Genomic DNA, 27,713 nt, shown 5'->3' on the forward strand with positions numbered 1-27,713 from the left:
TGGTGGTGATGGTGATAGTGATGGTGGTGGTGGTGGTGATGGTGATGGTGATGATGATAGTGATGGTGGTGGTGGTGGTGGTGATGGTGATGGTGATAGTGATGGTGATGATGGTGATGGTAGTGGTGGTGGTGATGGTGGTAGTGGTATTGATAATGATGGTCACAGACATGGGGTGACTGTGATGGCAGTGGTGATGATACCCATAATAGGAATAGTAGGTGATGATGGTCACAGTGATGATAGTGATGATGGAGGCCATGGTGGGTAATGGTGGTCACATTGGTGGACATTGATAGAGTGATGACGGAGGTCATAGGGTAGTGGTAGTGACTGATGGTGGCCACAGAGATCAAAGCGTCAGAGGTGGTCATAGGGTCGATGGTGATCTCAGAGCAGTGGGATGGTGAAAATAATGTGGTAAAAATGCCAGAACCCTCTGGAGTGGTTCCTTCTTGGGCGGTGCCTTGGCTTTCCTACTGCAGGCAGGAGGGACAAGCTGGCTCTCCCCTCCCCTCCCCTCCCCTCCCCTCCCCTCCCCTCCTCACTCTGGACCCGTTGCCCACTCCACCCTACTGCGGCCTCTCCAGGTACAAGGTGAAGGTGCTGGGCTACAACCTCATGCAGACCATGCACTTTGCAGTGGAGGAAATCAACAATGACAGCAGCCTGCTGCCCAGTGTGCTGCTGGGCTACGAGATGGTGGACACCTGCTACATGTCCAACAACGTCCATCCTGTGCTCTACTTCCTGTCACAGGACGACTATTTCCTGCCCATCCAGGAGGACTACAGCCACTACGTACCCCGCGTGGTGGCCATCACCGGCCCTGACAACTCCGAGTCCCCCATGACCGTGGCCCACTTGCTCTCCCTCTTTCTCCTTCCACAGGTGAGGCCTCCGGGCCCTGGGAGAAGGGGCTGGGGAGGAGGGCAGCCGAGCGCTTTTCCTGAGAGCTCACCACCCCCACTCGTCCTGGGGGTGTTGGATCGGGGAGCAAAAACAAGGTCAGGACAGCCACCCCAGCCCTGGCAAAGTAGCCGGCCTATTGGCTAAGAGCTCAGGCTTTGGAGGCAGAAGGACCTCGGCGTGCATCTGGCCTCTGAGTCTTGGTCATTGTGAGACCTTGAGCCAGCCTCTTAACTTTTCCAAGCCTCAGTTTCCCCATCTCTAAAGTGGGATGATAAGAGTCCCATCCTTGACTGTCTGAAGATTAAAGCATTCAATTTAGGTAAGAATTTCTAGTGCACAATAGGTAGTCAATAATGTTACCGTTGGGCTTCCCTGGTGGCGCAGCGGTTGAGGGTCCGCCTGCCGATGCAGGGGACGTGGGTTCGTGCCCCGGTCCGGGAAGATCCCACGTGCCGCGGAGCGGCTGGGCCCGTGAGCCATGGCCGCTGAGCCTGCGCGTCCGGAGCCTGTGCTCTGCAGCGGGAGAGGCCGCTTTCATCAAAATTTCAAAAGGATCCTTGCCCCTGAAATGTTAAGAAGCACTGAGTCCATTTTACAGGTGGGGAGACTGAGGCCCAGAGAATGGAAGCCACTTGTCTGAGGGCAGCATTCAGGTTGGGGCAGAGCTGAACCAGAAGCCAAGACTTCTGACTTTCCATCCAGGGCTCCTTCTTCAGATTTAAGTCTTCAGAGAAGATCATCCATCTGGACTAATAGCCCCCACTAAGCAGGGGGACCCCATCATTCCTTCCTCATTGGAGCACCTTGGTCAACACCATTCCTATGAGCCCCCATTAGGGTCTTGGATTTCTCCAATCCACATACTTGTCATGTGGCTTTGAATAAGTTACTGTCCCTCTCTGAACCTCAGTCTCCTCATCTGAAAAATGGAGAGATAATAACAGCACCTCGAAAGGTAGTGAGAATAAAATGGGATGGCAGCCTGGCGTAGAATGAGCCCTCCAACCGTGTTAATGATAGAAATAACTTGTGCTCATTATCACCATCCTCCCATTCTTCGTGGCACAGACGCTGCCTGCCCCATGGAGCTCTTGGCTGGCCCACGCCTTCCCTCCTCCTTACCCCTTCTTGGCAGCCAGCACAGCGTGGGTCATCATAGAGCTGTCCCGACATGCTTTTGACTTGATTGGAGTCCAGGGGAAATCCACCTGCTTTTCTGGCCCTTTGGCGACTGGCCCTCTCTGGGCCTCAGTTTCCCCATCTGTATAATGGGTAGGTTTGTGGAGCTCTGCAGACCCTCTCAGCTCTGATATAATATGCCACACTATGGATGGACCTGGTGCCCCTGGCATCTTCCAGCATGTGCTGCCTTCACGAGCACATGGCCCTGCTTTCTGTCTCCAGACCGCAAGCTGTATCCCTTGTGTGTCCTGGCTGTGTCCCTTGTGCCCCATCCAGCCCTGGCACATAGTGGGCTCTGCTAGTGCCCTCTGGATGCATGGCTTTCTCAGCCACACTTGTCCTCCACAACGCCACACCCAGGGGGCTCCAGTTAACTTAGAGGATCTTTTTCTCTACCATCCCCTTACCCCCAAGCTTTGCTAAATAATCTGACCTGATTGGGAGTCTCCAGAACATTCCAGGGCCACCCAGCAACTGGCATCTTTATTCTCCCTCTTCAAACTGACGCACACACTCATTGTGCCTGGAACTGGTCCTTCACCAACACCTTGACCTTGAGGTGGGACCTGCATTGGGAGAGGGCGGCACCAGTCCCCACCCCCGTGGTGGGTGTAGTGGTGACAGCTCCTGAGGGAGGACACACCCAAATCAGACAGTACAGGGTTGAGAGCTTGGCAGCCTGGGTCTAAATTCTAGTGTCATTGGGAACTCCCTGGCGGTCCAGTGGTTAGGACCCGGTTCTTTTTCACTGCTGTGGGCCCGGGTTCAGTCCCTCATCCGGGAACTAAGATCCCGCAAGCTGTGCGGTACGGCCAAAAAGATTAAAATAAATAAATAAATTCTAGTGTCACTACCTATTAAAGGTGTGCTTTTCGGCAAGTTGCTTAACTGTTCAGCCTCAGTTTCCTCACTTTAAAAATGGGAGTAATAATGGCTGCTTTGCAGGGTAGCTAAATGATATGATGCATAAAAAGTGCTTGGCACTGTGCCTGGCATATAATACACCCCAGAAAAGTGCTATTTAGTTATTATCCTCACGACTCCCTAAGTATCTGGCAGGGCAGAGGACAGTGGTCTCGGGGGCTCCTAGAACGCCACCAGGGACCGCGTTCCAAGGAGGCCAGTGTGGCTGTAGTTTGGGGCGCACAGTGCAGGAGAGAGCAGGCGGGGAAGGATGGGTGAGCTGGGGCCAAGCTGGGGAGGCCTTGAAAGCCAAGGCCAGGAGCTCAGCTGTGATCCTGCAGCAATGTGGAGTCCCAGGGGGTGTTAGAGCCAAGGTATGATAGACTCAGAGCTGTCCTTCAGGGATTTCAACTGTCAACCTGAGGCAGACGGGGAGGTCCAGACAGGAAGTTATAAGGGTCTGAGCTTGGGGTGTGGCAAAAGGGGGAGGAGTCTGGAGAGAACCAATAGACACTGTGAATTAGCACAGGGGCTTTTGAACTGCTGACGCGGAGGGTGAATAAGGGCAGTCCAAAGAGGACCTCCCCATTGTACAGATGAGGAAACTGAGGTCAGGAGAGGGGAGAGCTAGTACCAGAACCCACACCTCCAGACACCCCGTGCAGGGCTCTCCCTTTCATTCTATGGGTTGGGTCTCCCCCACCCCCCACTGGTTTACATACACCCAGAGAGGGCCAGGGCCACGCCCCAAATCACGCAGCAAATCCTGCATCTTTCTATAGCACCCAGAGGCCTCTCCCTGTTGTTTTCAATGTCTGTGGGTTGACTCCATCCCAGGGGAGGTCGGGGGCGAGGGAGGGGGTCCTCCCTCTGGAGTTGCTAAAGACACAGCCAGTATCTTTCAGGGTAACTTCGAGAAGACTTGGGCTCTTTCAGCTGGGCTCAGAGCCCAGGGTGCCCCCCGGGGCAGTTCATCTCATTACAAGAAAGGACAATCTCGCACTCTGGCAAATTCACCTTTCTCCAGGATCTGCCCTGCACCGCGCAGTTCACACATGTCTTTTTATTTAATCCCCACACCGATCTCATGAGGCTAGAATTATTATTCCTATTTCAGTAGCAAACAGGCTCAGAGAGGTTAAGTAACCTGCCCATTCTCACACAGCACACAGAACTGATGTCCAGTCCAGGCCGGCTGGCGTCATGCTGCCTCAGTGTTCCTCGAGTGTAGACACACACGTCAGCAGGAGCTGGTCAATGATGGAGGTCTGTTACCAGGGGCGCAGTGCTGATACAGATGGAAGAGTCACCGCAGCGCAGAGCAGAAGTGGTTCCCGTGAACTGGCACCAGGAAAGGGTTCTAGGAGGAGGTGAGGCTCCAACTGGCCCTTGAAGGAGGATCAGGGCTTGGCAGGAGTGGGCAGGGGGACAGTACAGGGTTTCCGATCCCCTTTTTGTGCCTTGGAGCCTCCTCCCCCCATGAGCCTGGGCCCCAGGAGCAGCATTCAGGCCTGTGACATATCCACCTAGGCTGGGCATTTTATAGCAGGCCCCCAAGGCTCCTGCTAGGCCATATTGTTGGGGCAGGAAAGGACCAAAACAGCATTCCGTGGACAAGGGTCTTTGACTAAAACAGGTCCCTGATTTGCTGGAGCCGTCTCCCTCCATTCCACTCCTTGGGGACAGTCACCTTGGACATTAGGAATTTTCAACTTTCCTTTCTGCCAACACCCCTGCCCCTGGGTCCTGGATCCAAGGGGGGATACCTAGAGGGGGCTCCCTCTGCAGAGGTGATGATGGATTATTGGGCTGACAGGTGGCCCCCCTCCCCCACGCCCACTTCCCAATCTCTTTGCTGCTGTTCTGCTGCTTTTACCAAAAGCCAGGTGCTCGCGATGTAATATGGCATGGAGGTTAAGAGCCAGGCCCTGAGGTCAGGCTGTGTGATTTGAATCGCAGCTCTGCTGGTTGTGCAACCGACACTGAGTTTCTTAACTTCTCTGTGCCTCAGTTTCCTCACCTGTGAAATGGGGTTAATAATAGTCCCAGTTATTGTGAGTGTTAAATGAGACGGTGAGTGACAAGCACTCAGCGTGATGCCTGGTTCTTAGTATCAGTGGCTGCTGTTTTGGAACAACTACTACGGGTCAGGGGCGGGACACATGACCACGTGCCAGCCCCAACTTGGTCACGCTCTGGAGTGTGGGCTCCATTTGCCCCCCTACTCTGTCTCCTGATGGGTACATCTATGTCCTTTACTCCCAAATGTTTGAAACATCAGGGAGATGTGACCTGACCTCATCTAAATGGCAGAAGGCGTAGGTGTGGCCAGGTTAGCAGGACATGCTCCGTCTACTGCCAAATGGGGATCTCCTGGACCACCCAGGCTCTGCTGTGCCCTAAGAAGGGATCATCCTAATTCCAGCCTCCTCCCCTTCCTTCAGAGCCCTCAAACCTCTCTACCTGTCCCAGGTGCTTTCCTGCTCCATGGACAGCGACAGGACCCATATGTAAATGTCTGTGCAAATCCCCTGGTGTTAGGTTGCCAGCTCTCCAGGGAGGCAAAGCCACCTCTGGGACCGCCACTTCCACTTCCCAGCCATGGGAGTCCAGGGCAGGGTGGTCTGCTACCTGATCTTCCTGCTGCGGGCCCTGGCTGAGCTGACTGAGAACTCGAAGTTCTACTTGCTTGGGGATTACCTCCTGGGTGGCCTCTTCACCCTCCATGCCAACGTGAAGGGCATTGTCCACCTCAACTAGCTGCAGGTGCCCAAGTGCAAGGAGTGAGTCTCCAGTGTGAGGCTGGAAGTGATGGTGGGGGCGGGGTGGGAGCTGAGGCTGGTCCTGTGGCCCTGGGGAGGCCAAGCCAAGACCAAGAGGTCAGAATGCGTCTCCTCATTCATTGCCAAACCCCCATCCTGGATGCACCCCACTGGCTCTCAGGGTGGCCCGGCACAGTCCATGTTATTAAAATCTATGGCGACTATGTCTTAAAATTTTGAAAGCTGGTGTCTCAATGTCACGTCTCTTACTAAAGAGTTATGGGATGTTAGAGCCTAGAGGGGTCTTAGAGACCATCAAAACCAACCCCCTTCCCTCTGGCATCAGTGGGACCCCCAGTGAATCCATGCCAAGGCCCAGCTGTTATACCTTTGGGAGGCAGGTTCTCAGACTGGAAGGAAGGTTTGTATTTTCCCAGGGCTGTGGTTGGGTGGGCAGGGGTGTTTCCAAGACTGGGGGCGGGGGCTTTCTTCTGCACTCCATCCCCTGTGAACCCACTGGGGTGGCAGCATCATTCAGAGATTGAATGGGTCACCTTCGGGCAGGCATGAAGGCTGGGATACTGCAGCCAACCTGGGAATATAAAATAGTGATCTTGTGCAGAGAGGGCGAGGCATTCTGAGAGAGAGAGAAAGGAAGGAGAGTGCAAAGATGATTAAAGCCTGACTATAAGAAATGAACCATTTATAAGATGTTGGGGAAGATTATATGCTGGCTTGAGAATGGTGAGGGTGATGGTACTAAGCATGATGTTGGATATTTTGATGCTTGTGATGATGGTGGAGAGTCTAGTGAAATGATGGTGGTGATAGAAGTGATGGTGATGTTGATAATGTTGGTAGTAGTAATACTGGTGATAAGGAAAATGGAGTAGGTGATGATGGTGGCGGCAGTGGTGATGGTGATGGTGATGGTGATGGTGATGATGGTGATGGTAGCGATGGTGGTGGTGGTGGTGGTGGTGATGGTGATGGTGATAGTGATGGTGGTGGTGATGGTGATGATGTGATGGTGATAGTGATGGTGGTGGTGGTGAAGTTGATAGTAGCAATGGTGGTGGTGGTGGTGGTGATGGTGATGGTGATGGTGGTGGTGGTGGTGGTGAAGTTGATAGTAGCGATGGTGGTGGTGGTGGTGGTGATGGTGATAGTGATGGTGGTGGTGGTGATGGTGATGGTGATGGTGGTAGTGATGGTGGTGGTGGTGGTGGTGATGGTGATGGTGATAGTGATGGTGATGATGGTGATGGTAGTGGTGGTGGTGATGGTGGTAGTGGTATTGATAATGATGGTCACAGACATGGGGTGACTGTGATGGCAGTGGTGATGATACCCATAATAGGAATAGTAGGTGATGATGGTCACAGTGATGATAGTGATGATGGAGGCCATGGTGGGTAATGGTGGTCACATTGGTGGACATTGATAGAGTGATGACGGAGGTCATAGGGTAGTGGTAGTGACTGATGGTGGCCACAGAGATCAAAGCGTCAGAGGTGGTCATAGGGTCGATGGTGATCTCAGAGCAGTGGGATGGTGAAAATAATGTGGTAAAAATGCCAGAACCCTCTGGAGTGGTTCCTTCTTGGGCGGTGCCTTGGCTTTCCTACTGCAGGCAGGAGGGACAAGCTGGCTCTCCCCTCCCCTCCCCTCCCCTCCCCTCCCCTCCCCTCCTCACTCTGGACCCGTTGCCCACTCCACCCTACTGCGGCCTCTCCAGGTACAAGATGAAGGTGCTGGGCTACAACCTCATGCAGACCATGCACTTTGCAGTGGAGGAAATCAACAATGACAGCAGCCTGCTGCCCAGTGTGCTGCTGGGCTACGAGATGGTGGACACCTGCTACATGTCCAACAACGTCCATCCTGTGCTCTACTTCCTGTCACAGGACGACTATTTCCTGCCCATCCAGGAGGACTACAGCCACTACGTACCCCGCGTGGTGGCCATCACCGGCCCTGACAACTCCGAGTCCCCCATGACCGTGGCCCACTTGCTCTCCCTCTTTCTCCTTCCACAGGTGAGGCCTCCGGGCCCTGGGAGAAGGGGCTGGGGAGGAGGGCAGCCGAGCGCTTTTCCTGAGAGCTCACCACCCCCACTCGTCCTGGGGGTGTTGGATCGGGGAGCAAAAACAAGGTCAGGACAGCCACCCCAGCCCTGGCAAAGTAGCCGGCCTATTGGCTAAGAGCTCAGGCTTTGGAGGCAGAAGGACCTCGGCGTGCATCTGGCCTCTGAGTCTTGGTCATTGTGAGACCTTGAGCCAGCCTCTTAACTTTTCCAAGCCTCAGTTTCCCCATCTCTAAAGTGGGATGATAAGAGTCCCATCCTTGACTGTCTGAAGATTAAAGCATTCAATTTAGGTAAGAATTTCTAGTGCACAATAGGTAGTCAATAATGTTACCGTTGGGCTTCCCTGGTGGCGCAGCGGTTGAGGGTCCGCCTGCCGATGCAGGGGACGTGGGTTCGTGCCCCGGTCCGGGAAGATCCCACGTGCCGCGGAGCGGCTGGGCCCGTGAGCCATGGCCGCTGAGCCTGCGCGTCCGGAGCCTGTGCTCTGCAGCGGGAGAGGCCCGCATACCACACACACACACACAAATAATAATAATAATAATGATATTATTGTTACGTAAAGCATCTTGCACGAGAATAAAAACTCAGAAAGTGCTCAATATTATCCTATATAATTGCCTAGCACAGAATCTGCGTCACAGCAGGTCCTCAGAAAAGTGCTATAGAATTACTACTGCTATTCTAATTATTTTCACCATCATGATCAAAAAGGCGTAGTCCAGAACTGGCATAAAATATCTGCTCATTAAAGAACAGCTAGCCCAAGACTTGGCCCACAGTGGGTAGTTACAAATGCTGTAATTTTTGCTGTTGTTTTTATTATATCAAGCACCAAGGATCTGACTCAGAGTAGGTACTCAATCAGTGTTAATATTCTTTTTTTTTTTTTTTTTTTTTTTCGTTATGCGGGCCTCTCACTGCTGTGGCCTCTCCCCCTGCAGAGCACAGGCTCCGGACGCACAGGCCCAGCGTCCATGGCTCACGGGCCCAGCCGCTCCGCGGCATGAGGGATCCTCCGGGACCGGGGCACGAACCCACGTCCCCTGCATCGGCAGGCGGACTCTCAACCACTGCGCCACCAGGCAAGCCCAGTGTTAATATTCTTATGTGAAGAATCTAGTCCAGGACTGAAGTAATTCTTTCATTCATTTAACAAATATTTATTGAGCACCGACTGTGCCAGGTATTGCTGTAGGTGTTGGGGATGCAGCTGGGGAAATGCACAGAAATTTGCCCTCATAGAGTTAATCTTCCAGTGGGGAGAGACAGACGATCAATGTAAATAAGTATGTGATATAGGATGATAGGAAGTGAGAAGTGAAATGGATAAAAGGAAAAGTCAAGTCAAGGTTAAGGCAGGTGGGGCACGCCTGCGGGCAGGCGGAGTGGGTACAGGGAGATGGGATGGGGGCTTGAAGGAGGTGAAGGAGGAAGAAGAGCACCCACCATCCACGACACGGGGTCAGTAAATGCAGAGGCTGGGAGGTGCCTGGTGTGTTCATGGAACTGGGTGAGCAGAACTGGGGCCCGTGGGAGAGAAGGAGGTGAAACCGGAGCGGTGAGGGCTGGGGTCGATGATGGAGCCCCTCAGGGACCACTGATGGGCTCTGGCTGCTCTTGAGTGGCAGCAGGAACCGTTGCAGGGTCTGGAATGTGTGACTGGTGTGTGTGTGAGCAGAATCGCCCTGGAGCCACGCTAAGTGTAGATTGTAGAGGGGAGAGGGGAGAGGATATTGGGGTAACTCATAGCAGGAATGATGGTGGCTGGACTAGGATGGTGTGGGCACTGAGTGGACACGCTTTGAAGGTAGATCCAACGGGATGTGCTGAGGGCTTGAAGGTGGCATTTTTTTTTTTTTTTCTTTTTGCGGTACGCGGGCCTCTCACTGTTGTGGCCCCTCCCGTTGCAGAGCACGGGCTCCGGACGCGCAGGCTCAGCGGCCACGGCTCACGGGCCCAGCCGCTCCGCGGCACGTGGGATCTTCCCGGACCGGGGCACGAACCTGCGTCCCCTGCATCGGCAGGCGGACTCTCAACCACTGCGCCACCAGGGAAGCCCAAAGGTGGCATGTTTGAGAGAGACAAGCCAATGAGGACTCTACAGTTGTGGCCTGAGTAACTGGAAGGATGGAGTCACCCTCAGGGAAGATGGGGAGATTGTGGGTGAAGCAGGTTCAGGGGAGACAGGAGTTCAGTTTTGGCTACGTTAAGTTTGAAATGTCAAGGAGGCGTTTGCAGGTCTGAGTCTGAAATTTAGCAGAGAGGTCCAGGGCAGGGCTATTGGGCGTTGTCAGCATGGATATGGTATTTAAAGCCAGGAGCCTGGATGAGGTCACCAAGGGGAGGGGAGCAGATGGAGAAGATACAGGACTGAAGGCTGAGCCCTGGGGTCCTCCAAGGTCAAGCGGTCATAGAGAAGAGGAGACGAAGCAACCAGTGAAGGGGGAAGAAAACCGAGACTGTGCCGTCCCAGAGGCTGCGGAAGGAAATGTGACTAATCTGAGGAGGATGATGGTGAGGAGGAAAGCTTTACGCTCAGGGGCACACCAGGGAAGCCCAGTGTAGAAGGTTTTACTGAGGATCCGGAAGAGCAGGGGAGATATACACCAGAGATGCACGCTTTCTACTCCTCATTAGACATCTCTGCGTAAACAGTTCACTGCACTCAATAAATGTTAGTAGATCATGAGAATGATAATGATGGAAATCACCTAGCCTAGGGCTTGGCACACAGTAGGTGGTCAGCAGTGTTGCTAAAGGATGAGGCGGGGCTGACGTCGATGAGAAGCATCTTGCCCAGGGCCTGGCATGTGGTGGGTACTCACTAAAGGCTACCAGGCTGATGACCATCGTGAGATGGTGTACATCACTTGGGCCAGGGCATGGCACACAGTAGGTGCTTGGTAAGTGTTACTACAAGGATAATCATGATGATGTTAACGTAAAGCACCTAGCCTAGGGCCAGGCACGTGATAGATTCTTTCTTTTTTTTTTTAGATGTTGGGGGTAGGAGTTTATTAATTAATTTATTTATTTTGGCTGTGTTGGGTCTTTTCTGTGCGAGGGCTTTCTCCAGTTGTGGCAAGCGGGGGCCACTCTTCATCGCGGTGCGCGGGCCTCTCACTGTCGCGGCCTCTCTTGTTGCGGAGCACAGGCTCCGGACGCGCGGGCTCAGTAGTTGTGGCTCACGGGCTTAGTTGCTCCGCGGCATGGGGGATCTTCCCAGACCAGGGCTCGAACCCGCGTCCCCTGCATTGGCAGGCAGAGTCTCAACCACTGCGCCACCAGGGAAGCCCCATGATAGATTCTTGTGAAATGTTATTTCTGTAATGACCGTGGTGATGATGGAGTAAACCACCTAGTTCAGGGTCCAGCACCTAGTAGGTCCCCATTCATTGTCATTAGTGTGATGCCCACGATGATGGTGGAGTAAACCACTTAGCCCTGGGCGTGGCTGGCGCTGTGTGCTCCTCAAATGCCATAAGGATGATGGTGGTGGGCGGGACCCTGTGAGGCCCTCGCTGATACCTGCTGGACGCGCCCCTCCGGCAGATCACCTACGGTGCCGTCAATGACCAGCTGCATTTCCCAGCGGTGCTGCGCACGGCGCCAGGTGAGCATCGCCAAATGGAGGCCATGGGGCGGCTGATGCTGCACTTCCGCTGGAATTGGATCCTTGCGTTGACAGGCAGCGATGACTGTGGCCGCGGCAGCAGCCAGCTGCTCAGCGAGCGCCTGGCCCACCATGACATCTGCATCGCCTTCCAGGAGACGCTGCCCATGCCGCAGCCCAACCGGACGATGACGCAGCATCGTCTGGAGGCGCCTGGAGGCCATCGTGGCAAGCTGCAGCAGAGCATGGCGCGCGTGGTGGCCGTGTTCTCGCCAGACCTGGCCCTGTTCAACTTCTTCCGCGAGGTTCTGCGCCAGAACTCCACGGGCGCAGCGTGGGTCGCCTCCGAACCCTGGGCCATCGAGCCGGTCCTGCACCACCTCACCCAGCTGCGGCGCGCAGGCACCACCCTGGGCATCGCTACCCTGGGCAGAGCGTGCCCATCCCGGGCTTCAGCGAGTTCCGCGTGCGCCGCTCCCAGGTCAGCCGGCCCGCGCTCAACAGGACCAGCCTGGGGGCCACCTGCAACCAGGAGTGTGACACCTGTATGGACACCACCGAGTCCTTCAACACCATCCTCACGCTCTCCGGCGAACGCGTGGTCTACAGCGTGTGCTCCGCCGTCTACGCCGTGGCTCACGCGCTGCAGAGCCTCCTGGGCTGCAACCAGACAGGCTGCCACAAGGAGGTGGTCTACCCTTGGCAGGTGAGGTCTGGCCTGTGGAAAGCCAGGGCCCCACGGAGCAGGTGCAGAGTCCGTGGTTGCCATGGAGACCGCAGAGCTGCCCACTGCTCTGCTCTATCCTCCCCTTCCCTTGGTGGGTTCTGGGCCAATGGGTGGGAGAGGCCATGGATCACGCCCTGCCTCCAGACACGTAGGAGTCCTTCGTGGTGACAAAACAAAATTCCTTTAAAAAAACAAATTAACTCAATCATCACCATCCATGATAGTCTGTCCTTGGAGATTTGGGTGAAATTCCCTAGAATGAAGCCCCGCAGGCCGGAGCCCCAGTTCTCCCCGCAGCCTCTCCAGGGTGGAGGCCCTGGGGATGAGCTTGTGTATTCTCATCAGCTCTCAGGTTCATCGTCCCAGTTCTGCATCACCTAGATTCAGGCCTGGAATTTAAAGCTGTGTTTTCCTGGTTTATGCACAGGCACACACACACACCCTACCTTGGGCCTATGGAAGGTGTAGAAGGTTTTACTGAGGATCCAGAAGAGCAGAGGAGATATACACCAGAGATGTATGCTTTCTACTCCTCATTAGACATCTCTGCTTAAACAGTTCACTGACTTTTTCGTAGTCTGGAACCAGCTGCCTACTCTATCGCTCAGCCACTCCCCACCCCCGTCTTTATCCTCCCCTGATACCCCTCAGGCATCTCTGATACAGCCCGACTGTTAGGAGGCAGGTGGTGATGATCTGAGCAGAGCTTTGGAATCAGGCAGCCTGGGTTCAAGTTCCAGTTCTGCCACCACTAGCTGTGCAACTTTGGGCAAGTTATTTAATATCTCTGAGTCTCAGTTTTCTCATTTATTAAACAGAAGGAGTAATATGTATGCTGCTGAGTTATTATGAGGATTAATAATAATGTATGTACATTACCTGGTGCAGAGTAGAAGCTGAGTGTCTCCTTCTCTGTTTCTGACACCAGTGTCTGGCCTTAGGAGAGAGGCTGGGGCTTGGGGGTAGAGCCACTGCTGGGGTTGGGGTGGGGCTAGGTGAGGAAGGGAAAGCAAGGCTCAGACCCAAAAGGGGAGCCGGGAGAGACCCAGGCCCCTGCCAATAACAGGCCCTGCCTACTCAGGAGAATTACAGGGAAATGCTTTCTGGCCCCAGGTACTGGACCCCTGGAATCCAGGTTCCTCAGCCCAGCTTGGCCAGGTCGCTGCAGGGGTGTGACATGGACACTAGTGCTGGCTCCCCAGGGGCCGTTGCCATCCCCATCCTCATCCTCAGGCTGACCACCGGCATGGAGCCTCCCCACTCTCAGCTCCCAGGACCATTGTTCCCAGACCCAGCAACCTGTGCACACGCGAAAGAGACTTCAGCCAGGTCCTCACTCTCCCGGCAGGGCAGGGAGAAGGCTAGAGATCAAATCCCTGGGCTATCTGTCTGTCAGTTCCTGAGGTGAGGCGAGCTCTGGGCCCTCAAGATGTAGTCCAATAGACTCTCTCATTTATGGAGGAAAGACCTAGGAGTCAGATTGATTTGATAACTAAGCAGGAAGCCCTTTTGGGATCAGCCCAGAGAGGTTCAGTGACTTGCCCAAAGTCACACAGCAAATTTAGGACAGAGCCAGGACTGGAATTTAGTCCAAAGGATGTCCTAGCATGTTCTAGTTCATACCAGCTTCTGCATAGTGAGAATGATGGGGGATGGGGTGGGGAGACACTGAAAAGAGAGTTGGCTCCAAAGTGTGGGGCAGCAGGCAGGACCCAGGGGGCAGGGGAGACCCCAGTAGGTGGGAGAGACAGTGGACTCCGGACCCCTCATATTGGATCCCAGAGGGATGGCCGAAGTGACTTCCAGGGAAAAGGAATAATATTGACATCTCAGTAGGAGGTGAGAGCTGACTATTTTCCAAGCACTGTTCTGAGCCCCTAATGGAAATTCACTCATTTATTGCTTCAGAGCCCAGAAGGTCAGGCCATTTTGGCCCCCACTTTGCAGAAGAGGAATCTGGGGTTTATAGAGGTTAAGTGCCAGGTCCAAGGCCTCACGGCAGGTGGTAGATCTGATGCCTAAACCCAGGTGCATCTGACTCTAAAGCCAGAGCTCTCAGCCACTGCCTCCAAACTGCCACATTTTCCAGAGTTTTGGAAATCGAGGCCTGTGGGCTGGTAGCATTGCTCCCAGGTCTGGCCCAACCTCTGATGCCAGCTCCACTTCCCTTCCCTCCGCTCCTTTAGCTACTTCCGGAGATCTGGAAGGTCAACTTCACCCTCCTGGGCCACCAGATCTTCAGTGAGCAAGGGGACCTGCCCCTGCACCTGGAGGTCATCCAGTGGCAATGGGACCTGAGCCAGAACCCTTTCCAGAGCATCGCCTCCTACCAACCGTCGAAGCGGCAGCTGAAGGACATTTGTGACATCTCCTGGCACACTCCTAACAACATGGTCAGCTCTCAGGAGGGGGTGGGGGAGGGCGCTGGAGGCCGGGCCCCAGAGCTCATGCTGGGGTGGCAAGGACCCTTTTACCTGGGATTCGTTCTCGACAGCTGGTGGCGTCTCTGTTTGTGGGTGTACTGTCTGGGGTACCAGCCTTTTTTTTTCCCTCTGATGGAGAACTGTACAAGTTCAGGGCTTTCTGGCTTCTCAGGACCGAGGGGCTCAGGACATGTGTGTGTTAAAGACTTCAACTCTCATGCCAACCCTGGGAAATAGATGCTACTCTTCTCCCTATTTTATGCGTTAGAAAACTGAAGGCACAGAGTGGTTGCATGACCTGCCTAAGGGCACACAGCTTGTCCGTGTCTCTCTATACAGCATTCAGGCTACACCCTATCAAGGAACACTCACATTTTGGGGGATGATAGCTCTGCTTTCCACCGTGTCCGACATCTGTCAGTCTAAAGCTCCTTTGTTTTACCCTCTTTCTATAATAAGCTGCCAGAATGCTGCTGGGGAGGGGAGGATAGAGACCCGGCCCTGTGGGGTGAGGGAGGGAATCTAAAAACTTTTCAGAGTCTTCATCACTCTCCCCACCCCCACTCGACCCCTGTTCCAGAGGCATTTGGTGCTCCTAGTTTCTGAGCTTCTTGGAGATTTTTATGGAGTACATTGGGTTGGTGTCTTTTTAGTTTGCTAAGGCTGCCATCACAAAGGACCACAAACTGGGGGGCTTAACCAACAGAAACATATTGTCTCACAGTTCTGGGGGCCAGAAGTGCAAGATCAAGGTGTTGGAGGGTTGATTCCTCCGGAGAGCTGTGAATGAGACTCTGTCCCAGGCCTTTCTTTTGGCTCCTGGCGATTTGCTGGTCCCTGTTGGCTTTCCCTGGCTCCTGCTGCATCACCTGATCTCTACCTTCATCTTCACATGGTGTTCTCCCCGTGGGTGTGTCTGTCTCCAAATCTCCCCCTTTTATAAAGACATCAGTCACATTGGAGTCGGGACCCACCCTCCTCCAGTATGACTTCATCTTAACCAATTACACCTGCAGTGATCCTATTTACCAAGAAGATCACATTTTTAGGTCCTGGGGTTAGGACTCTAACATAGGAATTTTGAAGGGACACAAGTCAACAAATAAGTGTCTTAGCCTGGCTTTCCCCCAGGAAGCAGAGCCTGAGAGAAGGGCTGATGTGCAGATGGTTTATCTCAGGATATGATCTGGGGGAACAAGAGTAGGAGGCTGGGGAGTATTTAACAGGGAAAGAGGGAAAGTCAGTATGAGGGAATGTTCTCAAGCTGGACGCTGCTGTGAGCCATGGGATCTTACCTGAACCTTCTCAGAAGTCACTTTAGAACGGTCCCCAAGGGTGGGAAGAGGATGGCACTGATCCACTGGCTCCGTATCTCCCAGTGGTCAAGGGTTGTTCCGGGGGTATGAATTCCCTGGCATTTCCAGCTCGCGCTCGTGTGATGCCCAGCAGCTCCCTGCGGGCGTCTCACCCTGCAGCCCCTGGGCAGAGAGCGGCCAGTTTGGTCTCTGCACACGGGGAGTAGAGTGAACCCAGCCACGGGCCCTGCTGCTGCCCTGGGTCCCGGGTGGGCCTGATTTATCGCCCTCTTTCTGCCACCGTCCATTCTGGATTCCTTCACCCTCAGCCATTGGCTGCTCTAGGTCACTGGCATGTGGGGTGATCCAGACATTCAGCCCCAAGGTGTCAGAGGCTGTTGTCACCTTGTCCTTGCTGGCCTGTGGTCCGGTGGCTGTCTAGTAGCAGTCATCACCGGGCCAGAAGCACCAAGTGCCACCTTGGGGAATCGCCTGGATCCCTACTCCTTCCTACCCCTGGCAGCACTCCTAGCCCCTCCCGCTAATCCAAGTCATTTACCTCTCCTTTCTTGGCTTTCTCGTTCGCTGGCATGAGACCCCCTAAATGACCAGGTGGTAACCACAGAGCCCTATTGTGTCTGCTGGTGGGAGTATTCCCCCTTTGGAGACCATGCTTTGTTCTAGCAGAATCTAAGGTTCTGGAGATGAGAAGCCCTGATTCTACAATGGGCCTCTGCAAAGAATGGTGAGTGTGGTCAATCTTTTTTCCACCCTGTGGTTGCTGGACCCATGTCTTCTAGAGGGATCAAGTTCCATGTGGATTCTGTCATGACAGACAGTAGCAGAGTACACAACTCTGCAACAAGGTAGTGAATGTGATTTGAGATCTTTCTTTTTTAATGTGGGCGTTGACAGCTAGACACTTCCCTCTAAGTACTGCTTTCATTGTATTTCATGAGTTTTGTTACTTAAAAAAATTATCTTTAACTATGGCAAAAAAACCCCATAAATGTTACCATCTTAAAAGATTTTTCCCAATGTTTTAATTGTGGTCAAATACACATAACGTAAACTTTACCGTCTTAACCGTTTTTAAGTTGACCATTGAGTAACATTAAGTATATTTATACTGTTGTACAACCATCACCGCCATCCATCTCTAGAATACTTTCATCTGGCAAAATTGAAACTCTATGCCCATTAAACAGTAACTCCTCCTTCATTCCTCTCCTCCAGCCCCTAGAAACCACCATTCTACTTTCTATCTCTGAATTTGACCACACTAGATACCTCATATAAGTGGAATCATACAGTATGTGTCTTTTTTTTTTTTTTTTTTTTTTTTGTGGTATGCGGGCCTCCCTCTGTTGCGGCCTCTCCCGTTGCGGAGCACAGGCTCCGGACGCGCAGGCTCAGCGGCCATGGCTCACAGGCCCAGCCGCTCCGCGGCATGCCGGATCCTCCCAGACCGGGGCGCGAACCCGGTTCCCCTGCATCGGCAGGCGGACGCGCAACCACCGCGCCACCAGGGAAGCCCATGTGTCTTTTTTATTACTGGTTTATTTCACTTAACATAAGGTCCTCAAAGTTCATCCATGTTGTAACATGCATCATAATTTCCTTCCTTTTTAAGGCTGAATAATATTCCATTTTATGGATATATAATATTTTGCTCATCCATTCATCCATAAATGAACACTTGGGTTGCTTCCATATTTTAGCTATTGTGAAATTAATACTGTTATGAATAGGAGTATACAAATATCTCTTCAAGACTGCTTTCATTTCTTTTGAGTATATACCCAGAAATGTAATTGCTGGATCATAGGTTAATTCTATTGTTAATTTTTTGAGGAACTACCATGTTTTCCACAGTGGCTGTACCATTTTACATTTCCAGCAGTGCACAAAAGCTCACTGTTCCAATTCCTCTACATCCTCACCAACACTTGTTATTTTCTGTCTTTTCGATAGCAACCATCCTAATGGGTGTGAAGTGGTCTCTCACTGTGGTTTAGATTCTCACTTTCCTAATGATTACTGATATTGGGTATCTTCTCATGTGCTTATTATCCATTTGTATATCTTCTTTGAAGAAATGTTTGTTCAAGTCTATTTTTTTCATTTTTGAATCAGGTTGGTTTTTTGGTTGTTGTTGAGTTTTAGGAGTTCTCTGTATTCTGTGTATTAATCCCTTGTATATCTTATTTGCAAATATTTTCTCCCACTCTATAGGTTGTCTATGTACTTGGTTGATAGTATCTTTTGATGCATAAATTTTAAATTTTTCATTAAGTCCAATTTGACCATTTTTTTCTTTTGTTGCCTGTGCCTTTGGTGTCACCTCCAAGAAACCATTGCTAAAGTCAGTGTCGTGAAACTTTTGTCCTGTGTTTTCTTCTAAGGGTTTTTATAGTTTTAAATCTTCCATTTAGGTCATGGATCTGTTTTCAGTTAATTTTTATATATGGTGTTAAGTACAGGCCACTTCATTCTCTTGCCTGTGGGTATCCAGTTTTCCCAGCATCATTGGTTTAAAAAACTATCTTTTCCCCATTGAATGGCCTAGAAACCTTTGTGAAAATCATTTGACCATATATGTGAGGTTTTAGTTTTGGACTTTATTTTATTCCATTTGTCTGTGTGTCTGTTTAGTCTGGTACCACACTGTTTGATTACTGCCACTTTGTAGAAAGTTTTGAAATCAGGAAATGTGATTCCTCCAGCTTTGTTCTTTTTCAAGATTGTTTTGGCTATTCAGGGTTCCTTGAGATTCCATATGAATTTCAGTTTTTGTATTTCTGCAAAAACACCTCATTGGAATTTTTTTTCATTGGAATTTTGATAAGAACTACATTAAATCTGTAGATTGCTTTGGGTAGTATTGACATCATAACAATATTAAGTCTGCCAATCTGTAAACATGGGATGTCTTTCCATTTATTTATGTCTTCTTTCATTCCTTTTAGAAATGTTTTGTAGTGTTCATTGTACAAGTCTTTCCCTCCTTGGTTAATTCCTAAGTATTTTATTCTTTTTGATGCTATTGTAAATAGAATTATTTTCTTAATTTCCTTTTTGAATTATTCATTGTTAGTGTGTAGAAAACAACTGATTTTTGTGTGTTGACTTTGTGTCTTGATACTTTGCAGAGTTCACTTATTGGTCCTAACAATTTTTTTGCAGAATCTTTAGGATATTTTACATATAAGATATCATCTGTGAGCAGGTAATTTTATTGATTACTTTCCAATTTAGATGACTTTTTTTTTCTTGCCTAATTGCTCTGGCTAGGACCCCCAGTACTGTGTTAATAGAAGGGGTGAAACTGCACATCTTTGCCTTGTTCCGATTTTAGAGGAAAAGCTTTCAGTCCTTCTCCATTGAATATGATATTCACTGTTGGCTTTTCACATAGAGCTTTTATTATGTTGAGGTAGTTTTCCTCTACTTCTTGTTTGTTGAGTGGTTTTTTATCATGAAAGAGTCAAATACTTTTCCTTCATCAATTGAGATGATCATGTGTTTTAAATTTATTTTATTTATTTATTTTTGATTGAAGTATACTTGATGTACAATATTATATAAGTTACAGGGGCACAATATAGTGATTCACAATTTTTAAAGGTTATACTCCATTTATAGTTATTATAAAATATTGGCTATATTCCCTATGTTGTACAATGTTTCCTTGTAGCTTATTTTATACATAGTAGTTTGTACCTCTTAATCCCCTACCCCTATATTGACCCTCTTCTCTTCCCCTTTCCCCATTGGTAACCACTAGTTTGTTCTCTATATCTGTGAGTCTGTTTCTTTTTTGTTATATTCACTAGCTTGTTGTATTTTTTAGATTTCACATATAAGTGATATTATACAGTATTTGTCTTTGTCTGACTTATTTCACTAGCATAATACCATCCAAGTCCATCAATGTTGTTGCAAACGGCAAAATTTCATTCTTTCTTATGACTGAGGAACATGTATTTTTTTTCCCCTTTATTTTGTTAATGTGGTGTATTACATTGATTGATTTTCATATGTTGAACTATCTTTGTATTACAGGAATAAATCCCATGTGATCATGGTGTATAATCCTTTTAATATGCTGCTGAATTCAGTTTGCTAGTATTTTGTTGAGAATTTTTGCATCAATATTCATAAGGGATATTGGTTTGTAGTTTTCTTTTCTTGAAGTCTTTTTGACTGGCTTTGTTATCAGATTGATGCTGGCCTCACTAAATGAGTTGAGAGTTCCTTCCTCTTTAGTTTTTGGTAGAATTCACCAGTGAAGCCATCAGATCCAGGACTTTTCTTTGTGGGGAGATTTTTTTTATTACTGATTCAATCTCCTTACTAGTTATAGGTCTATTCGGATTTTCTATTTCTTTATGATTTAGTATTAGTAGATTTTGTGTTTCTAGGAATTTGTTTCATCTAGTTTATCCAATTTGTTGGTGTATAATTGCTCATAGTACTCCCTTATAATTGTTTTTATTTCTGTAGAATCAGTAGGAATGTCCTCACTTTCATTTCTGATTTTAGTAATTTGAAACCTCTCTTTTTTTCTTAGCCATTTTAGCTAGAGGTTTGTCAATTTTGCTGATCTTTTCAAAGAACCAACTTTTGGCTTAATTGATTTTCTCTAATATTTTTCTATTTTCTAATTTGTTTCACTCTGCTTTAATCTTTATTATTTCCTTCTTTCTGCTAGTTTCGGGTTAGTTTGATCTTCTTTTTCTAGTTCCTTAAGCTGTAAAGTTAGGTTGTTGATTTGAGATCTTTCTTGTTTCCCAATGTAAGTGTTTATAGCCTTATAAATTCCCCCCTTAGCACTGCTTTGCTGTATCCCATGTTTTGGTTCATTGTGTTTTCATTTTCATTCATCTTTAAGTATTTTCTAATCCCACTTGTGAGTTCTTTGATTCATTGGTTGTGTAAGAGCATTGTTTAATTTTCACAAATTTGTAAATTTTCCAGTTTTCATTCTGTTATTGATTTTTAACTTCATCCTATTGTGGTCAGAGAAGATACTTTGTGTGATATCTATCTTTTGAAATTTATTCACACTTAATTCATGGTTTAACATAAGGTCTGTCCTTATCTGGAAAATGTCCCATGTGCACTTGAGAAGATGTATATTCTGTTGTTGTTGGGTAGAGTGTCCTATGTATATCTGTTAAATCCAGTTGGTTTCTTGTGTTGTTCAAGTCCTCTATTTCCTTACTTATTTTCTGTTTGGTTGTTCTATCCATTATTGAGAGTGAGGTATGGAAGTCTTCAATTATTACTGGGGAATATTATGTGTTGAATTGTCTTTTCTCCCTTTAATTCTGATGGTCTTTGCTCCATGTATTTTGTGGCTCTCTTGTTAGGTGCATATCTGTTTATAATGATTATATCTTCTTGATCTATTGACCCTTTTATGGTTATAAAGGTCCTCTTTTTCCCTAGTAAACATTTTTGTTGGTATTTCCACCCCCCTGGCTTCCTTTGAGACTTTTTTTTTTTTTTTTTACATTTTGAATATTGTATACCTAAGAGTAATTTTTAAAAAGTATTTATCCCACTTGGTGTTCTCTGAACTTCCTGGATCTGTGATTTGGTATCTGTCATTAATAATTATAAAATTCTCAGCCTATATTCCTTCAAATATTTCTTCTGTTCGTTTCTTTCTTCTCCTTTGGGTATTCTCATTATATGTATGTGACATATTTTGCAATTGTTCTATAGCTCTTAGATATTCTGCTCTCTTTTTTTCACTTTTTTTTTTCTCTTTGCTTTTCACTTTGGGATGTTTCTATAGATATATCTTCAAGCTCACTGGCTTTTTCCTCAGCTGTGTCCAGTCTACTGATGAGGCAATCAAAGGCATTCTTTATTTCTGTTACCATAGGTTTTTAAAAAATGTGTTGCATTTCCTTTTGGTTCTTTTTTTCAGTTTCCATTTCTCTGCTTACATTACCCATCTTTTCTTGAATGTTCGTCACTTTTTCAGTTACAGCTCTTAGCATATTAATCATAGTTATTTTAAATTTCCTGTCTGATAATTGGAAAATCTCTACCATATATGAGTCTCATTCTGATGCTTGTTTTGTCTCTTCAGACTTTTTTTGTGTCTTTTAACATGCCTTGTAATTTTTTGTTGAAAGCCAGACATGATGTATTTGTTAAAGGAACTGAGGTAGATAAATTTTAGCATGAGGTTTTATGTTTATTTGGGTAGGAGTGAGGCTATGTTTACTCTTTGCCAAAGCTGTGGTGTCAGAGGCTAAAATTTCCTCTAATGTCTCCCTTTTTTGGTCTTCCCTGCTGGCTTTGGGTTTCCCTAGAGACTCCTTCTTAAACAGAATTTGAGCCTTGCAGTTCTTTTGGTTGTAATCCCCTGTTATTATACAGGAGCCTGAATGATGTGGTGGTAAGATGTGGGAGGAGGGGAAGAATTCTGGAATCATCTGTGACCAGGTTTTATTCTTTTGGTAAGCCTGTGCCCTGGGCTGTGCCCTTCACAATTGCCTCTCAGCTCTCCCCACCTTCGGTGAGACAGGAAGGCTAGAGGGGGGCTGCAGTTGGGTACTTCCTTTCCCCTATGTCAATTCAGCTGTGGTAAAATAGTTTCCCTTGAAGGCAGGCCTTTGTTAAGGAGAACAGAATGCTCTGGGTGTATTTCAGAATGGTTGCTTTTTCCTCTCCCCTTGCTGGAGAGCAGTCTTTACCCTGAGAAGCTGGTGGGGCTCCTGAGGTTAAGGATGCACCCCTAGAGGTCTCTCTCAAGCTAGTCTGAGCTCAGTCCTAGCAACTGGTCATTTGCTCTCTAGCTGCTCCTACCAGTTGCTGCCTCCAGCAGCATTTCCTGCTCCTGCTAAGCTGTGACTCTTTGTGTGCACCTGTCTCCCCAATTTTGGCATCTGTAGTTTGCCCCATGACCCCAGTTCTCTCATGGACCTAAGAAGGGTTGTTAATTTTTAGCTTGTTCAGCCTTTTTCTTGCTGTGAGGATGGAGGTGATGACTTCCAAGCTCCTTACATGCCAGACCAGAAACCAGAAGTTCCCCATTCTCTCCTGAATCTACACCAACAAGGCTTTCCACCACATCACTCTTCTGAAACTGCTTTTGTGAAGGTCACTGATGTCTAGATAGTGCCAATCTAACCATCATCATCGTAGTCAAACTGTGAACAGATGTGACACAGCTGATTACTTCCTCTCCTTGGAAACAATATCTTTACTCAAATTCTGGGCCAGTCTCTCTCTTGGTTCCCCTTCAGCTATGACTACTCCTTCTAGGTCTCCTTTCCTGGTCCCTCCTTATCTCCTTGACCTTTAAACCCTGGAGGGTACAAGAGTTCAGCCAATGGACTTATTCTCTTCTCTGTCTACATGGCTGGAAATATGATCCATAGGTTTATAACTTCCATTTTTATATCTTCAGACTGGACTTCTCCCCTCAACTTTAAGTCAAATATTCACCTGCTTATGCAAAGTTGCTCCCTCAAGGTCTTCCCATTCCAGTAAAAGGCAACACCATCTTTCTGTTGTTTGACCAAAAGCATTGAGTCATCCTTGACTCCTTTCTTTCTCATCCAACCCAGCAGTAAATCTTGTCCAGCCTACTTTCAAAACACATGCTGAATCTGACCATTTCTCACCTCTTCCACGGCTCTCTCTTTAGTCAGAACCGCCACCATTTCTCAGCTGGGCTGTTACAATAACACCCTGCCTGGTCTCCTGTTGTGCCATTACCCCTCATGATCTATATTCAGACAGGGCAATCCTGTTAAAATGAAGGTCAGATCCTGTCACTCCCCTGCTTGGGATCCTCCAGTACCTTCTCATTTCATTCAGAGTAAAAGCCAAAGTATTTTGACTCCAACTCTTTGAACAGATCCACTCTTCTTCCTCTTGCTCATTCTGCTAGAGCCATGCTGGCTTTGCTGCTCCTCGACTATGCCAAGTCTCTCAACCGCAGGACCTTTGCACGTGTTGTCCCTGCTGCCTAGACAGATATCTTCATGACCTACTCCCTCCCAGCCTTTACATCTTTGCTCCAATGTCACCTGCTGGATGAGGCCTTCCTTCGCCTCTCACCCAATGTGAAAGTGCAATCAGCTCCTCCATCATTTTCCAAATCCCTTGCATGGCTTTATTTTCCTTCACAATGTTTATCACCATCTGTTGTATCACAAATTTATATGTGTGTTGTCTCTCTTCCCCATGAAAATATTCATTTCACAAGAACAGAGACTTTGTCTCATTTGGTTCACAGCTATATTTCCAGTGCCTGGCATCGGTGTGTACTCAATACCTTTTCGAATGAATGAACGTGTGAATATCAGGTTGAGACTCCATGGGTAAGAGGTAGGATTAATTTGGTTACTTAGGGGCTCAGAGTTAGTGAAGAGATGAATTTGGAGGAGGGGGAGAATACATGGCAAAGGAGTGGCGGGGTGTAGGTCTGGATAAGGCGTGTGTGCGCGTGTGTGTGTTGGTGTGCATATGCCTGCACATGTGTGGTCCCACAGGAGGCAGAAAAGACCACAGAGGGAAGGCTGGCAGGGGATCAGACTTAACTTGGCTGATGGAGAGGCTCTTCCACGAGGTTTCAGGGAGCGAACAAGACATCCAGAAACATCATCTGATGCATGTGCAAGAGAGACTAGAGGGGTGGAACAGGAAAGCAGGTGATCTCTGAGAGGCCAGAAGAGAAGGGCTCTGAGGTCGAGTACTTGTCATTCATTCATTCATTTAATAAACAATCATTGGAGGCCTCCTCTTTGCTGGGCACTCTTCTAGTTTCTAGAAATACAGCAGGGACTTCCCTGGTGACACAATAGTTAAGAATCTGCCTGCCAATGCAAGGGACATGGGTTCGATCCCTGGTCTGGGAAGATCCCACATGCTGTGGAGCAACTACTACTACTACTACTACTACTACTACATGTGCCACAACTACTGAGCCTGCGCTGTAGAGCCCGCGAGCCACAACTACTGAGCCCACGTGCCGCAACTACTGAAACCCGCACGCTCAGAACCCGTGCTCCGCAACAAGAGAAGCCACCGCAGTGAGAAGCCTGTGCACCGCAATGAAGAGTAGCCCCCGCTCGCCACAACTAGAGAAAGCCCACGTGCAGCAACGAAGCCCCAATGCAGCCAAAAATAAATAAATAAATAAGTAAATTTATTTTTAATAAAAGAAAAAAATATAGCAGTAAAAGCAATAGACATGGCCACTGCCTACCTGCTCTTGCTCACCTGAAAACCCCTGCCCCTCCATAAAAGATGTGTTAATTAGGACTCTTGGTGGTAAGTGACAGAAAGCAATATAAGCAAAAAGTTAGTTTATTGCCCCACATCACTGAAAATCCCAGGAGTTGACCTGAAGGGGAAGCTTCAGGCAAGGCTGGATCCAGGGTCTCACCCTCTCCATCTCCCAGATCCTTCCTCAGGCATGTTCTCCCCCTGGAAACCAGTGGGCTGCTAGCAGCTTCAGAGTTATATCCTATTCACTCAGCAACCTCAGAAAGTCTCCGTCTCAACAGCTGGGTGCTCTTACCTGAAGAAGGTGGATTAGGTCTTTGCTGGGCGAAACTAAGAAGGTGCCTACAGAGGTCCAGTTCTAATGGCGATCCCAGCACCCCTCCCCCTCCCAGACAGAAGCCAGTTCCCCTCCCCTGAGCATCCTGCTGGGGATGAGTTAGAGAGGGTAAGGGAGCCCCCAGAGAGTGAGAAAGAGGACTCAGTGTCTTTTGCTCTCCTCCCTCCAGATCCCTGTGTCTGTGTGTTCCAAGGACTGCCAGCCTGGGCAAAAGAAGAAGCCAGCTGGCATCCACCCCTGCTGCTTTGAGTGTATTGACTGCCTCTCTGGCACATTCTTCAACCGAGCTGCAGGTATGATTCATGGGCCCACATGCTTGCCTTGCCACTGCCCTGCCCTGGCAGGGGGGTGGTCTCCAGGGCCCTTCACCTTTGGCAGGGTCTCTGGGGTCTCCCCCATGGTACATAAGTGTCCAAAGGCCAAGGATTATGTCCTTCCCACCAGAGGGTGAGGTCTTGGGAGGAAGGAATTATAGTTATTAGACTCTGAGTCAAGGAGTCCTCAGTTCACATCCTGCCTCTATAACTTCCTGGCTTTGTGACTTTACCTGGCTGAGCCTCAGTTTCCTCATCTGTGAAATGGGGTTGCTGTGAGGAGTTGATGAGTCAGGGGGTGTAAGAGACTCAGTGAGCATTGGTCGCCCTTAGCTCTCTTTCTCCTGCTGGGGCCTGGCCCAATGCAGGCCCAGTGGATGTAGATGCTGAGAAGGCAGGTTCGGCTGATGGGAGTTGCTGTGGGCTCTTGCAGGTGAATTTGACTGCCAGCCCTGCCCAAGTTACGAGTGGTCCCGCAGGAAAGACACCTCCTGCTTCAAGCGGCAGCTGGCCTTCCTTGAATGGCATGAGGCACCCACCATCACTGTGGTCGTGCTGGTTGCCCTGGGCTTCCTCAGCACCCTGGCCATCTTGATAATCTTCTGGAGGCAGTTTCAGACGCCCATGGTTTGCTCGGCTGGGGGGCCCGTGTGCTTCCTGATGCTGACGCCGCAGCTGATGGCATACATGGTGGTCCCCGTGTACGTAGGGCCGCCCATGGTCTCCATGTGCCTCTGCCTCCGGGCCTTCTTCACGCTCTACTTCACCGTCTGCATCTCCTGTATCACCGTGAGCTCTGCATCTTCAAGATGGCCAGACGCCTCCCACGTGCCTACGGCTTCTGGGTCTGCTACCATGGGCCCTACGTCTTCGTGGCATTCATCACGGTGCTCAAGACGGTCATCGTGGGGAGCAGTATACTGGCCGTGACCACCAATGCCACTGCCCGCCCTTACCCCGATGACCCCAAGATCACGACCCTGTCCTGCAACCCCAGCTACCACCGGGGGCTGCTGATCCATACACCAGCCTGGACCTGCTCGTCTCCGTGCTGGGCTTCGGCTTCGCCTACATAGGCAAGGAGCTGCCCACCAACTACTACAAGGCCAAGTTCATCACCTTCTGCACGACCTTCTACTTCACCTCCTCCGTCTTCCTCTGCACCTTCATGTCTGTCTACGAGGGGGTGCTGGTCACCATCCTGGACCTCTTGGTCACTGTGCCTCACCTCCTGGGCATCACCCTGGGCTACTTCGGCCCCAAGTGCTACACGATTCTCTTCTACCTGGAGCGCAGCACGCCAGCCTACTTCAACAGCATGATTCAGGGCTACACCATGGGGAGGGACTAGCACTCCTATCATCTGCCCATTGGGATGAGGGCCTCAGCGTTGGGAGATGGAGGCCGGGGGCTTGCTTGTTCAACCCCAGATGGATGCAAGGAAGCCACCCACGATTACCACCATGCCCTGGTATCTGATTTGGCGTTCCTCCGAGGTTCTCTGCGTCCTGGCCATTTTTACCCACCTAGCGATGGATGCCTAGAAACATTTGCCCTTCATTCCTTTCCCTCGAGCTGTTTAGCTTACCAGGCAATGCCACCCCATTCTAGAAAAACAACCCAAGGGGACCTATTGGTCTCCAAGGACGTAGTCCAGTTTGGCAGCCTACGGGCGCCATCTGGTGGTCACTCTGGGTACCTGCAGGTTCACGGTGAAGGACCGCCTGCTGGAGGGCTGGGCTGGGGTTGGAGGTTGTGAGCTCAAATAATGCTGCCCTGCCTCATTCACTAGCTGCCCGTGTGTCCGCGTCTCATCCCCAAGATTCCCCCAGAGCACGAATCCCTGGCTTCTCTGTTGTCTCTGAGTACGGCTGAGCCCATAAATGCTCGGGAATAAA

The 27,713-nt window shown here is 49.5% G+C and overlaps 1 protein-coding gene across 1 annotated transcript; it reads left to right on the top strand.

Moving 5' to 3' along the window:
- Positions 1-314: 314 nt before the first annotated feature.
- TAS1R2 (taste 1 receptor member 2) lies at positions 315-27,713 on the top strand. Its single transcript, XM_028487779.2, is given in 8 exon segments — positions 315-891; positions 11,401-11,886; positions 11,889-12,167; positions 14,375-14,581; positions 25,671-25,794; positions 26,249-26,605; positions 26,608-26,837; positions 26,840-27,713. Coding segments are annotated over 8 exon segments (2,565 nt in total). The 5' UTR covers positions 315-336; the 3' UTR covers positions 27,167-27,713.

The sequence above is a fragment of the Physeter macrocephalus genome, chromosome 3 (genome assembly GCF_002837175.3).
Source record: "Physeter macrocephalus isolate SW-GA chromosome 3, ASM283717v5, whole genome shotgun sequence".
NCBI lineage: Eukaryota > Metazoa > Chordata > Mammalia > Artiodactyla > Physeteridae > Physeter > Physeter macrocephalus.